The 15,344-nt window shown below is 46.7% G+C and overlaps 1 protein-coding gene across 8 annotated transcripts in view; it reads left to right on the top strand.

Moving 5' to 3' along the window:
* KANSL1L (KAT8 regulatory NSL complex subunit 1 like) overlaps nt 1-15,344 on the top strand; it is a 3,925,143-nt gene that overhangs the window by 2,926,462 nt on the left and 983,337 nt on the right. For all 8 annotated transcript variants that reach the window (XM_078680571.1, XM_078680572.1, XM_078680570.1 and 5 more), the window contains one exon: nt 9,185-9,303. In XM_078680571.1, the coding sequence (XP_078536697.1) occupies nt 9,185-9,303 (119 nt within the window). The remainder of the gene's footprint in view (nt 1-9,184; nt 9,304-15,344) is intronic.

Raw genomic sequence — 15,344 nt, 5'->3', positions numbered from 1 at the left:
AGTGAAACATCCACTTCTGAAAAAGTGGTCAGTATTTTTAGTACTGTGGATCAAGTATTATGGCACAGCTATACTCTTTGGATGACACAATGTCTCTGCAGCCTTGGATTAACAGCCAAGCAAAGGGTTAAGCTCTCACCCAACTCATGTGCTTCTCCATTCACACTGGCGAACCTTTGCTACATCTTTTTTAACTGGTCCTGTAGCAGATACAACAATGGGATAGCTTGGCTCTCCATACTGTCCTTCTTGCTGAGTTCCTGTGTGAAAACCTCAAACGGAAGTAGCATCTATGTCATGCATTTGATCAGGCCCCATTTGTCCACCTCCATGGTCATGCTTTTCCCAGTTGCATTCCCTCCCCTTTGAATGACATAGTGATTGATCGGTTTGTACTGCTAAAACAGACGTTGTCAAATGTAATAGGTTGCGTTACAACATGTTGTCCCCTCCTGTCCGAGGGCTTTAACTGGTACTATATTAGCACGCTAAATAATCCTCAACTGCTTCCGGGCTTTAAAAGAATGACTGAAATGAGTGCAGATTGTTTTGCAGGTTGTCAGTATGTTGCTGACTATATCTTCTTTTTTGAGAAATCCCTGCACAATCAGGCTGATACAATGCAGCAAACACAGAACCCTGAAATAACCCCCACCTACCATGACCTTGACTATATTACTGCCATTGTCCATGGCAATAAATCCAGTACTGAGACCTCTGGGTTGCAGCCATTCAAACACATTGCTGTTAAAGTCTTGCAAGATATTTGATGCTGTGTAGCATTTCTTCATGGTGAGCATCACTACTGTTGCATGCTGCCAAACGCCCTTAAAACTTTCTTCAGCGCTGAGACCTGTAGATAGCTATTGCCTAACACAACAAAATTGATTCAGTGTGCAATGATACACATGTAATCAGTTGCTTGACAACTGGTCCACATGTCTATTGTCAGGTGGATAGTGTGAACAGCACTCTGCTCCAAAGCTTGTCCAATAAATTGCAGCACATCGTAATGGAGCGCAGCAACTCTGGCAAAATAGTTCCGGCTGGGACCTTTCATTTTGGCCAGATGGTGTTCACAAATTCTAAAAATCCCATATGTTGGACTTGGCCCTTTTTACAGGGTCATCCCTGAACTTTTTGCCTTCCTCCTAGCCTTTTTCTGACATGGTGTTGGTGGTTCTAGGACTCTGGGCACGTTAGCACTGCGGTCCAGGGTAAAGCGCGTGTGCTCCCTGTGGTAAATATGGTAAAGATGGGTTACCCCTATTTGGCATATTTAATTTACCTGTCAGTCCCTTGTAAAGTGGGATCTCATATACCCGAGGCTGGTAAATTAAATACTACTGGTGGGCTTGCAGCGCTGATTGCGCCGCCCACCAAAGTAGCCTTTCAAACTTATCCCAGGCCTCTGCCATTGCAGGGCTTGTGCGCGCAGTGTTACTAAATTGTGTGTCACGTCTGTGACCCCCCTTTTACTACATGTCAGTCACCCCTAAGGTAGGCCTAGCTAGCCCGATGGGCAGGGTGAATTGTAGGTAAAAGGTAAGACATGTACCTTAAGTGTGTGACATGTTCTGGTAGTGACAAACTGCCATTTTGGTTTCTCACTGCTGTGAGGCTGCCCTCTCATAGGAATGCATTGGGGATTCCCTGATAAATGTTTCAGTGGTAATTCCTGATATGAGAGGAGCAGCATGGTCAAGTTTGGTAATTGTTGGAATAGTAATAATAAATGTTGTGCAAATTTATTATCTCTATTTTAGAAATGCCACTTTTAAAGGTTGCCATTTCTGTGTGCTATGTGTCTGCCTGCCTGATGTGGATTGCATGTCTGGCTTTGGAGTGACAGGGGCTGATCAGGTGTGTGTGGCTCCAGAGAGGGCAGGGTGAGTCAGTGCTAGGCTGAATAGGGGATCTGCATTTCAAGTAGTGGGAGGAGCAGTCTCCTGATCCTGAATAGGTCTGTGCCTGCCTGGGTGAATGCTGATTCCGCCCCCCTGTGGTGTGTCTGATGATAAGCTCCCACTTGACAATAGGGAAGAGGAGACCTGTAAACAGAGTGCTCCATAACCCCCCAGAACCGACTCAGGCTGGTTCCCCCAAGCCCTGTGCCAAGGGCAGATAAAGGAGAAATGGTGTGTAAGTACTGGGGCTGTGACACCATGAAAAGGGGTGCTTTGTGCTTCCTTGGGACCTGTTTCTGCTGGGCCCCAGGAGGAATCGCCACAAGGGACTTCCTCCCTGCTGGAGGGTCCTGTGTGCGGGCCTGCCTGGGCCCAGCTTTGTCCCTGGAACCTGGAGGGCCCTAGTGCCTCGTGAGCGTATTCTTTTTATTCCCAGGAAGAGAGGAGCCGGTGTCTCGCAGCGTGCTGCTGTGGGGACAGCGGGAGCACACACCCGTGTTTATGCTGCTTTGTTGGCGGAAGCCTGCCCCGCGTTTATGCCGCTGTTGTTGGTGGGAGCCCACCCCGCGTTTGTGCTCCTCTAGCAGAAATCCACCCACACTGAAGAGCTGCCGCAGGATTCACCACCGCGACCTGGGCTGGAAGTCAAGCAGACCACCTGACCAAGGGCGGAGCCTTGCCGTGGAAGGTCCGGAAAGAGGAAGTGCCGGCAGGAGGGTGGGAGCTTACCCCACCTCCATGATCGCAAGCGACAGAAAGTCAGGCGAGCTAGTGCCTGCATGAAGGCGGGGTTCCTGTGGCTGGAGGGGAGCCCTGCGTGCCCGCTGAAAGCACAGAGAAGAGAGAAGAAGCCCCAGGAGAGGAGGGCTGGCGAGGCACATTGTCAGTGCCTTCCCCCTGCCCCAGGAGACCGGAGGAGGCAGAGAGCCGCGAAGGAGAGCCCCGGTGAGTGGGACTCAGAGTGGGCCATGTCCTCCTCCTTCCACGTGGGGGGCCTTTGGTATTTAGGAGTCCCGGAGGGGGGCTTCAAGGGCACTGTGGTGCCTGGGCTAATTCCGCATCCAGCTGCACCACCCTGTCTATGGGCAGCTACACAAAAAGGAGCAGTTCTATTTTAGAGGTCCCGTAGTCGAGCCTCCACGGCACAGTTGGTGCCGAAATTTCCCACTGCACGCAAGAGAGAGATCGGGCAGCTGCAACTTGGGGCATTCTTTTTTTCTTGAAATAAAGGAGTGAGAGACACTCCTCTGCCCCAGAGCATTTGAGCACCATGCTTTGGCTGCATTGTCAGCAAGAGGGCACATGGGAAGCTTTAGGATTGCACCCTGACATTTTTGAAAAGGGCATTTTGAGCCCCAGAAAAGATCAATTTTAGGTCGGTAGAGCGCAAGGCCCTAATGTGATTTATGTGATGCCTAGAACATAAGGTGTTTATGCTTCAGATTATTCCTGATCTGCTTCTGATTATCCCTGATCTAATGTGATTTATGCATCATGTGTTTATGTTAGTGATAATGCTGAGTACAGTATTTTGCCAGTAATTACTGGTTGTGATATTTTTACTGCTTGTGCTTATGATGGTTGTTAGAAGTGGCTGTCTCTAGTTGGCAGAGGTATACACTTCTGACAAATAGGGACACACCTTTTCTAGTCAGGGCAAGGGGATCACACACTTAGATAACCCCTGCTCACCCCCTTGGTAGCTTGGCAAAGCAGACCGGCTTATCCCAGAAGCAGTGCGTTAAGCATTTATGACCACATACAGTAATAAAGTGAATACACTACAAATGGACACGACACAGTAGTATTATAAAAATAAGGATTTTTATATAAGGCTTAGCACAAGACCAAATAACGACAAAAATATACCACAATCTTAATAAATACTCTTGGAAGGAAAAATAATAGTTCAAGCGTAGTTTCTTCTTAGCACAAAGTCTTTAGTATCAAAAGCAACTCTTCTTCTTTAAAACACAGTTCTTGGCAACAATGTAACCCACACGGGAGTCACACGACGTCGAGGCAAAGTTAATCCAAAGGTTCGGCGTCGACCGCGAGGAGCGCTACGTCGAGCCCGGAGTCGCACAGACCCCAACAACACAGTACCTTGGAAAAGTGAAGCACTCGATGATCAGCGGCGTCGAGATGTCCGGCGTCGCGTCTTCGGCGTCGATCGGGCCTCGGAGTCGGGGCGGTCTGCAGCGGCGTCGACCGAAGTCAGGCAGGAGCAGCGCTCACGAGATGAAGCAGGATACGGCGTCGTCGATGTCGATGTTGCAAGAGTGAGCAGCGCTCACGGCGTCGAGAGGGCTCGAAGTCGATGCGATCAGCAGCGGTGCCGACACGAGGTCACTTGGAGCTGGAGCCGAACTCACTACTCACTGGCGTTGTTGCTGGCGTCGATCGGGCCCGGCGGCCAGCGTCGAGGAAGCGGAACACTGGAGCCGTTACTCACGATGTTGAGCTGGATTCGGCAGCGTCCGGCGGCGTCGAGGTTGCTGGATTCTTTCAGAGGGGCTGGATTCACAAGTTCCAGCAAACAGCACTTTAAGCAGATGAAGTCCTTTAGCCCTGTGACTTCAACAGGAGACTGGCACTCTTCCAGCCCTTGGAGATTTTCTTAGCAAAGATTGAGAGTACACACACAGTTCCTCTCTCCTGGTTCCTTGGCAAAAATAAAGAAGCAATGCAGGATTCCCCCAACAAACAGCACTCTGGCAGAAGGGGTAGGCAGTCCTTAGATCAGCAGGCTTCTTGTCCTTGGTTCAGGTTTCCTTGTCAGAAGTGATCTAAATTCTTGGTTCAGGGGCCCTTCTCTTATACCCCTTTTTGGCTTTGATCCCTTTGTCCATGCAGGGGAATTTCCCCCCATCTTGGGTTTGTTGTGGGTGTTGCCAGGCCGAAGCACCTGGCCTATTCACTGTGCAGGGCAGAGTCTTCAGCCGCCCAGCAGGAGCGGAGCCAGCATTGTCACTGGCAGGGGCAGGGCCATCAGTTGCCCGGCAGGAGGTGGGCCAGGAAAGTCCCAGGCAGGCACAGAGTCATCAGCCGCCCGGCAGGGGGGCGGAGCCAGCTTTGTATCAGGCAGGGCAGGCTATCAGGAGCTACTCTTCCCCTACTCTCAATGCAAATGTCCCACTCACCTCACACTGACTCATTCAGACCTCTGGAGCCACCCAGCTCCTGTCACACGCACACCAGAACCAGCAGAGACCGGTAGACAGTTAGACAAGAAAATAGCTACTTTCTAAAAGTGCTGTTTTCAAACACAGAGTCCAAAAACCATCCACACAAACGGATGCGTTATTAAACCCTGAGTTCAGGGATACCAAACTCGACATTGCACCAGGCTCCCCGAGCCCGCTAGGATTATAGCATTAATAATCCTGGCAGCCCATTCTAACTGATGGAGAGCAGGTTACCTTACACTAGTGAAAAACGAATATGTCTGTAATTCACTATTAGGACATGCCAACCTTGTCAGGCTTGTCCTACCTTACGCTTACAATGCACCCTGCCCGTGGGCCTACCATAGGGGTGACTAACATGAAGTTAAGGGAAGGTTTAGGGACTGGCAAGTAGGTGTACTTGCACAGTCTGCGTGACAGTACCAGACTGCACGTGGTCTAGCAATGGTAGACCTTCAGACATACTTTTACTAGGCCGCTCTTGTGGGTGGCACAACACGTGCTGCAGGCCCACTAGCAGCATTTGTATTTACAAGCCCTGGCACTCCTGGTGCACTCTACTAGGGACTGACAGTAAACCAAATAAGCCAAACATGGAATTCAATCAATACAGCAATTTCACATAGGGAGCACTTGCACTGTGGCACTGATCAGCAGTGGCACAGTGCCCAAAGCATTTACCAGCAAAAACATCGTAACGGAGGAGGCAAACAGAAAAAAATGGAGGAGAGACTCATGCCAATGATGCCAGGTCTAACAATGGTTCTGACAGTGGCCCGATTGGCTCTGTCCTGTGTATAGAATCCCCTGTAAATATTGCCTAGTGCCAGTTGGCACAGTCTATATGTGTGATGATAATTCAAATGTGTTTTGGATAATATAAAGACTAGTTTTATATAACCTTGTGTGGAGTTTCTTTTGTAGTGTGCCTAGTGTGTTGCTGTGTGTGTGTGTTGCGCAAACGCTTTACACATTGCCTCTGGAATAAACCTGACTGCTCGTGCCAAGCTACCAAGGGGGTGAGCAGGGGTTATCTTCAGCTTGCAACTCCCTTACCCTGACTAGAGTGGTGGTTTCTGCCTGGCTTAGGCGCACGCCCTAGCCAACCAGAAATGCCATTTCTAACACCACCCCTTCCACAAAAGAAAAGGAGGAGGTTCAGTGCCAACATTTTAGCCAGCTTCCCGTTGTACAAACGTGGCGTTGGGTGGTTGCATTTGTAGGGCCCCTCCTGACGAAAAATGCCCATAATGGTAAACTGTTTTTTTTTCTTTTGTTGTGCCACTGACACAGGTGACCTCCGTAGGGAACCAGTAGGTGGTAGACTCAAAGTGCGCCTTGGGGCAGTCACTGTATGCGGTGGTGTCTGCATCCGACTCTTATGCCATTTCATGGTTGCTGATGCGGGTGATGCTGGTGCAGTGCTGGGGACAGGGCTGCTTTTGGTAAAGCTCTCACCCCTCTCCTTCCTCATCGACCCCCACCATGATCGAAGCTGATTCACCACCACCAGCTGCAGCAACTTTTTTAAGGTGCTCCTCCCACCGGATTGCACGATGGTTTCTCATATGGGTCGTTTGGCCCACAGTACCATAGAGTGAACCCGTCTTACCTCGACGAACACTCACGTGGCAAATGGAGCATTTTGCAATGTTATCCACCTGCTTGCTAATTGTAAAAAAGTCCCAAACTAGGAGGAGAACGTTTAAGGTTGCCACTGGTGGCATTGCCAATGAACTGAAGGTAGGTGGGTGTGTCGGTGATTGCCTCTCTGCAGTACGTACTTCGACTGAAGTAGTGGTGGATGCAGGTCTCTGCGGGGGCCTTACAAATATGGAAATATGGAAGGAAGCTGTCGGTTGTGCTACCAGTGCCACGACATCTGAGCAGGTTGAAAAGGAAGTATACTGTTGGTGTCCTCTGAGCCAGCTTCCATGACAATGACTGCCTCATCCTCCTCCTTCCCTGTCCATAATTCTAAGGCTTTCGGGAACTTTCCTTTTCCCTTGTCTTTCATGGCGGGTCTCAGACTCAGCCGGGGTCCAATCTATGTCCAGTTCATCAGACGGGGAGCTTGCAGAAGATGGTGGAGTACCCTTTCTTTTTTTTGTTGGCGATTGGGAAGCCAATGTTTCAAGAAGAGGTACATCTTGCTCAGCAGGAAGCTCAACCTCCTGTTCTGCTCCTACTTCAAGAAGATCTATTGCTGGCTGCGGCTCCTGTTGTCCACTTTGCTCAGTTTCCTAAAAAATGATGGAGTACTAGTTCATGGCTGAGACAAATCCAGTTCAGACTCACTGTTCGTCACAATGATTGCAGTGGCTACTAGGCTTAGGTTTGGGCTGTGCCATCGTTGATGCGGGATTGCTGCTCTCAACTTGCGGCCCGGAGGATGGTGCGGCAGGCATACAAACTGTGTTGAAAACGTAGGACACAGATTGTTTTTAATATTCGGCCTCTTTCTGCCCTCCCATGTGCCGCCTTAGAGATCCTCCTCTCCTTCCGCATTTTGCCAGCACCCTCCTTCCCAATAGTCGTTCACCACCACCACCACTACGTCCACCACCACGTCCACCAACACCAAGTCCACCACCACCACGTCCACCACCACCACGTCCACCACCACCACCACGTCCACCACCACCACATTCCACAACTACCGCATCCACCACCACCACATCCACCACCATGTCCACCACCACCATCATGTCCACCACCACCACCATGTCCACCAACACCACGTCCACCACCACCACATCCACCACCACCACCATATCCACCACCACTACCTACCATTACATTGTCAAACGTGAAAGCTGCCATACGTGTCACACTCGTTTATGAGCATTCACAGGGTGAACCCCCTGAAGAAGGGCTGGACCCGAAATGCATCGGGGATATCACTGTGTTACCCTTGTGATTTAACATTGTTATGACTGCGTTTCACAATCTAATTATTTGGAATATATACGTATGAAAGCATCATTTGGATATTTCACCATTCCATTATGAAGGCTAATAAACCAAAGTGAAACTTATTGAATTGATTTCTGATTGCTGTTAGCAAATTTTTTCGCAAAGGAGTGCTTTAAGGAGCGTTCCCTTCCAGAGGTTAAGGACACCATTTGACAATTTGATTCATACACACCGTGATCAAGGTCCGATACTCCATAGCACCCTCACACCATTAAAATTTCGTTTCAACTGATAACTTTTTGAACAATAGGAGTGCGACCGCCATATCAATCTCTTCAAAGTATGTAAGTCCCCATCTTGGTCACAAGCTCAACACCCTTTAAAGAACAAGTCAGCAAACGTCTGGGCTGAAGCATCGGCATGTAGAGACCTCACCAATATCAGCGGAGCGCTCCTCTGCCTAAATCCGGAAATGCTTGTTTATTTATAAAGAAAAGCACCCTTACAAGTTCTGTGCAGGCCAGCATTGTTTTGGTCTTTAAATAGCCAATGCCGCCCGTGGATGAAAAACATTGCCACAATGTATGTCGAGACCTTGGATGTGATGTTCAAGGAATCGTGAGAATATTAGGTGGAGCATAATCTAATCCAATATTGTCACACGCGCAAATGCGTGTAAAAGATTATTGTGTAAAGGGGAGGCAACTTAAGAAAATGTGTCCATTACAGAAGATGACAATGGTTCTATGTGGGCCTACCTCAGAAATATAACACAGGGACATTGCTCATTATATGGATGTTAGTATTTTCAACTGAGAGGAAAACCTGTTGGGCATTTGGTTACAGTTGAATGTTGAAAACTGTGTAAAGGAAAGTACATCTTCCGGTTATTTTCAGGTACTTCCCATATTACTACTACTACTGCTGTAATGTATTTAAAGGAATCTGAAATCTTGATGTTTTTTAATAACAAGTCACAGTTTTACAGGTGGGAAAGATTGCTGCAATGCGGCAAGCTTAGGGACTTAGATTTACTGATAAGCAACATGTTCCTAGGTAATAACATATTTTATTCAAATATATGCACCTCTCTGTTTTTCTTTTTGTGGGAGATTTTTTTTTTTTTTAGAAGCTGTTCTCCTATCAACTGCCACTTCCTGTTTATTTTTGTAGCTTGAAGACCTCTCTGATGAAGTGTTTTCTTTCCGTCATGAGAAGCATGAAGAGAAGGAAAAGGCTTGGTGGTCACTGTGGGTACAGACCAAGTGTCAAAGGCGTACTAGCAGACAAGGGTGAGGATAAGATTTACTTTTCATTTGAATGGAATATTCAGTGAATTAATAATACTATTTATTGACATAAAAACAAGAGATGTACCATTGCATAACTGGTAACATTTGCATAGAACGGCCCAGAAGGGCACCCCTGTGACTGTTATTGTCAACGTCCCAGAAATAACTCTGTATGTAAACCTTTTATTATACAGTTGTCAGTAATTAACTCCAAGTTTCAGTTCTCAATTTCAGTTTAAAGCTAAGTTTGCTCATGTTGTCTGATTTCTAACCAGATAAGACCTTTATATATTTTCTTTTATTGAACGTGAATATTCTACCTGGCCCTTGACTGGAATTCTCTACTCATATCAAAAGCTTTTTTCTGACATCAGAGGCTGTGCCGTTGTTGAGGGGAACGCGTCAGGTCAGCCCCTTGTCGCAGCTCCTTTTTGTTTTAGCGTTAGAGCCCCTAGCGATATGGATCAGAGGTACGCCGTTGCTGAAGGGCATACACTGGGAGGAGGGCTGGGAGGACCGCATCTCTCTATATGCAGACGATGCCCTGGTGTATCTTACTGACACCGAAAACTCCCTTTCAGTGCTGCTAGAGGCATGTGATGGATTTGGGAAGATATCTGGATATCACATTAATTGGTCAAAGTCCTTCTTATACATCCTAAAAGGCCCCGCTCCAAGACTCCCGGATAACTGCCCCTTACTGGTCACACGTGACTCATTTAAATATTTAGGTATACATGTTACGGCAGACGCAGCTGACTTCTTCGCCAAAAACTTAGCACCCCCACTGGAACGTCTGAAGCGAGATGTGAAGCACTGGGAAACTCTCCCCCTAAACTATTAGGGAAGGCAGCATTGTTTAAAATGATGGCACTGCCTAGATTTTTATATGTCCTTGAAAATACACCATATCTGATAACACCAGCATATTTTAAACAAATAGCAGCACAGGTGTCCGCACTACTATGGGGTAACAGACCAGCGTGAATTGCACAAGTAAAGCTGCACCGGGGCTGGTACGATGGGGGAATAGCACTCCCTAACATCCAGATGTACTACTGGGTAGCACACCTCAAAATAATAAATCAATGGATATATGCATCACAAACAGACCCGGCATATAGGGCAGACAGGGCCCAATTAGGCGCAGGAAATATGCTATCAATATTATATAACAACAGGGCAGGTTGCAGCCCTGCTAGGCCCCACGAAACACACGGCAACGCTTTGGCACACAGCACAGACTCGGATGGGATGGAAGGGGAAGATTACAAAACTGACACCTCTTTGGGACACTAAAAGGCTAGGTCACTTGAGAAAGAGCAAAGGATTTGACCAGTGGGACGATATTGGTATCTCAACAGTAGGAGACCTTTGGGACAAGGGAAGGGTGCTGCCATTTGATCAACTCCGACAGCAATATGACCTAGGCCTGACGGAAACTTTCCACTATGCTCAAATACGCCACGCATTAATGGCGGTGCTGCCACTAGACACTGAAGTCCCTGAGGCAAGACCGCTTACTTACGGATCACATGCCCAGGAAAGTCACATCTCTTACGTATCGTAAAATAATCAATAATCTACCAGATCCCATGACCCAGTTAAAACTGAGATGGGTTGACAATGTGGGCGACGTGGATGATGCTGAATGGCAGGAGGCCCTTGCATCCCCTAGAGAAGTGGGAATACCAGGCAGGCTTCGCTTGGTACAACTAAAGATCCTACACCGCACATACCACACTAGGACAACACTACACAAAATGGGGAGAGAACAACACCCGTTTTGCCTCAGAGGGTGCGGGGAAGAGGGATCCTTTTTCCACATGCTATGGGACTGCCCATTGATAGCGGAATACTGGCGAAAAGTTCTACGAACAATATCACAAGCAATGGAGGTGTCACTCTTGCCGGAGCCGCGCAAATGCCTTTTAAATGTGTGGGAACCAAATGACTTAACACGCCATGGGCTGGTATGGGTCACACTAGGACTCATGGTAGCTAAACGTAATATAGCACATAAATGGGGAGCGAGGGAGATGCCTTTGCTGGGGTCCTGGTGCAAAGATATGGACTTAAATATGCAAGCGGAAAGAACTGTGTACATAACCCGTAAGTGGCCACAGAAATGGACAAAAATATGGGCGGCGTGGAATGCATACCGGGGAGATATATGTGATCCAATACCGGACTCTGATGAAGGCAGTTCAGACGATGATTCTGGAGAAGAATAGAGTGACAGCTGTACACAACTGGCCCGAGATTAGGAGTGCTTTTTACCAACTATATGGGGAGATGGACGCGGATAAATGTGATGAGTCTCATAACCTGATTGTGTATTATAAATGTAAACAACCTGTGATTGATGCCGATGAGTTTTTCTGTATTTCGTGCTGGGATGATGTGAGCATTGTTGGGTTCTGGGAAAATGTTGCATCTTTTATAAGCAAACTCCTCATAGAATATGAAATTCTAGCCTCAAGCACAAACTGCATTATGTGTTTACAGTACACAAAGATAGGTTCAGTATCACAATCTGTATTCCAAAATGTTCTTTAATCATTCAGCCTTTCGGTCCCTTCTTTTTTTTTTTGCCACAAAGCCAACACATGTTTCGTCATAATTGGGGCATACCTCACGAGTTCCACAGGGAGAAAACATAGAAACAGATCTTGATTGTAATTTTACAGATTCCAATATCACCAACTTTACACCCTTGAATCAGTGACATTGGTCTCAGTATTCACTTTCATTAATGTCCCTTTCTGTGAAATATATTTGGAAACTCATGCACAATATATTTTCTTTCAATCATTATAGCATGTAAATCACCTTAGCTTTTCAAACAACCTTAGTATGAAACCAGGGGTACTATTGACACCTCAAGAGCGTTGTACCGCCATCCATGATATCCAACAAAAGGTGAGTATCCTTATACCTTCTCCTGTGTCATCACACCCTAGTGTCTAATCACATCAACACTAACACCAGTTATTATAATCCTTAAACCAAAATATCTATATATGTCAACAAATATCTGTGTCTGAAACGAAAACGAGACGCATTGCCAGAAGAAAAGAAAGCCAAAATCTATTTTTCAAGATAATTGCATACCTCAATGCTTTTTATACTTCCCTCCCCAATAAAATCAATATTATACTAATTTCAGGTATACCCTCAATTATGTAAAGTAGCCATGAGAAGCTTATCGTTATCATCATGCTCTTCGGTAAAATCTAAATTGTGACAAATCTTCAAGTGTCCATTAATCCAAGAGCTATTTAGCAATAACACTGTTTTATACCGGAAAGGTCTCCTATATCCAGAGCTCCACGTCCTATTAATCATGTTCGAAAAATAATATTGTATCACCATACCAAAACTTGTTTAGGGTAAGTCATTCCCATCTATTGTATCACCTAAACACCCCATCCACTCACCTGTTCTGCACTGTTCCCTTGTGTCATCTTACAAGCGAGTACACTCGAACACTGGCGTTCTGCTCAGGTGCCATTGGCAGCATCAATATTTATGGCAATATACAAAATGGACTAGCAAATAAACCCGCAATGCCCGGTATTGTCGAACTGCTACCATATTTGAAAATCTCCACCTGCCTGGAATATCCGCCATTGACACTCATAATGGGAAAATAATGCAATTTGCATAGATACACACATGTCAATGGTAGGATATTCCAAGTAGATAACCAACATATAAATGTTCTACAAATTTTCAACATCCAGGATTCATGCTGTATGCAAATAGTCTCACGTTGTGGTCTGTCTCAGCCACAGTGACCGCCATGTTTAATGGTCTGTTGTTAATCCATCAACACAATTTTTAAGCCAAGTTACCGAAATAGACCCTCTAATCTTTGCGATATATGATTAAATCACAGCGTCAATGGGGAGTGTGCCACTTCGCATTACCGTCTGTCTCAGCATGAATTTTCACATTTAGTCTGAGATCAATCAATGGATTTTACATGTCATTGATTAGAGTGTGAGTCTCACTGGTTGTCACCATATACCGTTATCCCTGCATATAATAAACAATGATTTTCTATTATTGACATTGTATTACCTGTACTTCATTCCTCTACATCACTTAATTACGCTGTTCTAGAAACATAAAGGCTACTTATCCGGATCACCAGATTTTACAAATATATTTCATATCAGTGTAACATGATGCTGATTTACTTTAGTAATGATGCACTATTCTGTTGATAAATTCCCCCATTGTACAGATATACTGTGAAGTACAACCCCAAACATGCTCCATATATTATGATAATTCTTCCATAGGTATCAGTAGTGTCAACACATCACAGTCATACATATCACCCATCAGTACAAAGTGTCTCTAAACATTTTTAAATGTTTCTGTTGTACACATTGCTAAAAGCATGTTTTGAATACCAGTGGCAGTACTCTAAGTCATTTGACAAGTCAAGTATAATTCATACATCCTCATAGGTATCTCCATCATATAAATGACGCTCTTTAGAGCTGAATATATATCAGTATCTATCATTTCACTCACCCAAAAAGTATTGTAATTTGTGATGTATGTTGAGGCCTTATTCTACTGTTTTCAAACACATAATCATCATTGCCTACCTCTTTCTTAAGGCAAGTTCCCTGTTGCCTCCCCACGGATCTCTGGGTACTGGATCAATACCATAAATGCTGAAAATTCTGAGCCTTATTTATGAAGGCCTTGCGCCGCCGGTGCGTCACTTTTAACATTTGAAAAAGTGACGCACCGGCGGCGCAAGGCCTTCATAAATAAGGCCCTCTATGTTTATCTTGCTCCCCACATTCAGCTACATGAACCGCTAGAGGGTATTTCTTGTCTCTTTGTTTCAAGGCTAGCATATGTTTGCTAACCCTTTCTTTAAGAGATCTGATTGTACTGCCTACGTACATGCGCTTATATTTGCATTCAACCACATAGGCTTCGTATTTAGTGTTATAGTTTATATTAGAGAGTATCACAAAGTTTCTATTTGTGCTCACGCCACAATTATTTTTCCTGACATGTCCATTTACATATACCGCATTGTCCACATTTGTGAAAACACAATGTGTATTCCTTTATCCAATTACCCTTTGGACCCAATATAGGATAACTGGGGCTCAGTAAAGCCCTCAAGGATCTAACCCTCTGCAATTCCAAAAATAGACCAACTGCACCAGTCTGTGCCAAGCCTCTCAGAGGTTTAGCTCCAATTGCTATCCAGTGTCCAATCTTTGAGTACAAGCACCCAGACGCCTATTTTCACGCGCTCTTTGACTTTCCAGTCTTCTGAATCTTTAGCTCTATTGGCCGCACCTCACTAACGGAAACTGCGGTCACTCCCCCGGACGTCAGGCAGGCGTGTGCGTTGGGGCTGGTAGGCTGCGTTCTGCGAGCCGTGCTGCAGCTTGAGGTAGCCGTGGAGCTGGAGACCGAGCGGGGAACGAGTGGAACTTTGGCTCTCTGTGGCTCCCCACGGCTCTCCTGGTTCGAGTGCAGGAGCGCGTGAGCCCGGGAGCCTAGGAAGGGATTTCCGGTGGCAGTGCAGGCATCCGGTAAGTCGGCTGGAGTGTGCTGATGAGCTCTGGTGTGGGTGCGGGTGTGGAGAGGGGGAGGCGTGTCCCTGTGTGGCAGGTCTGTGCCTCCCTGTCCCCCCCCCTCGCCGGCCCACGCTGAACCACGCATTGCCGCTCAGACCATCAGCACCCCTGTTTATCCCTGTTTATCCTCGGTCCCCCTTGTGTTTTGCTCTTAGCGGTCTCCCTGCGCCGGCTGTCGCTGTGCGTTCCTGTGCCGCTTCATTCGCCCGTCGAGCCGGACGGCCATAGGGGTGCTACGGCTGCTTTTTCCAGCTCTGGGGCTGCTCCCTCCGCCTCTACCTCCTACCTACCTGCCCACAGTGCCAGCCTGCTCCTGCCTAGGGCCATTGACTGGGGTAGCGGCTGAGTCGTGGAGTATGCTCCTCCCTCCCACCTGGGTCATCAACTCCAGCTTACAGCGAGCCCCCAGTTAGGGTC

This window comes from Lissotriton helveticus, chromosome 3_1 (genome assembly GCF_964261635.1).
Source record: "Lissotriton helveticus chromosome 3_1, aLisHel1.1, whole genome shotgun sequence".
NCBI classification, from domain to species: Eukaryota; Metazoa; Chordata; class Amphibia; order Caudata; family Salamandridae; genus Lissotriton; species Lissotriton helveticus.
This window is presented reverse-complemented; position numbering and strand designations above follow the sequence as displayed.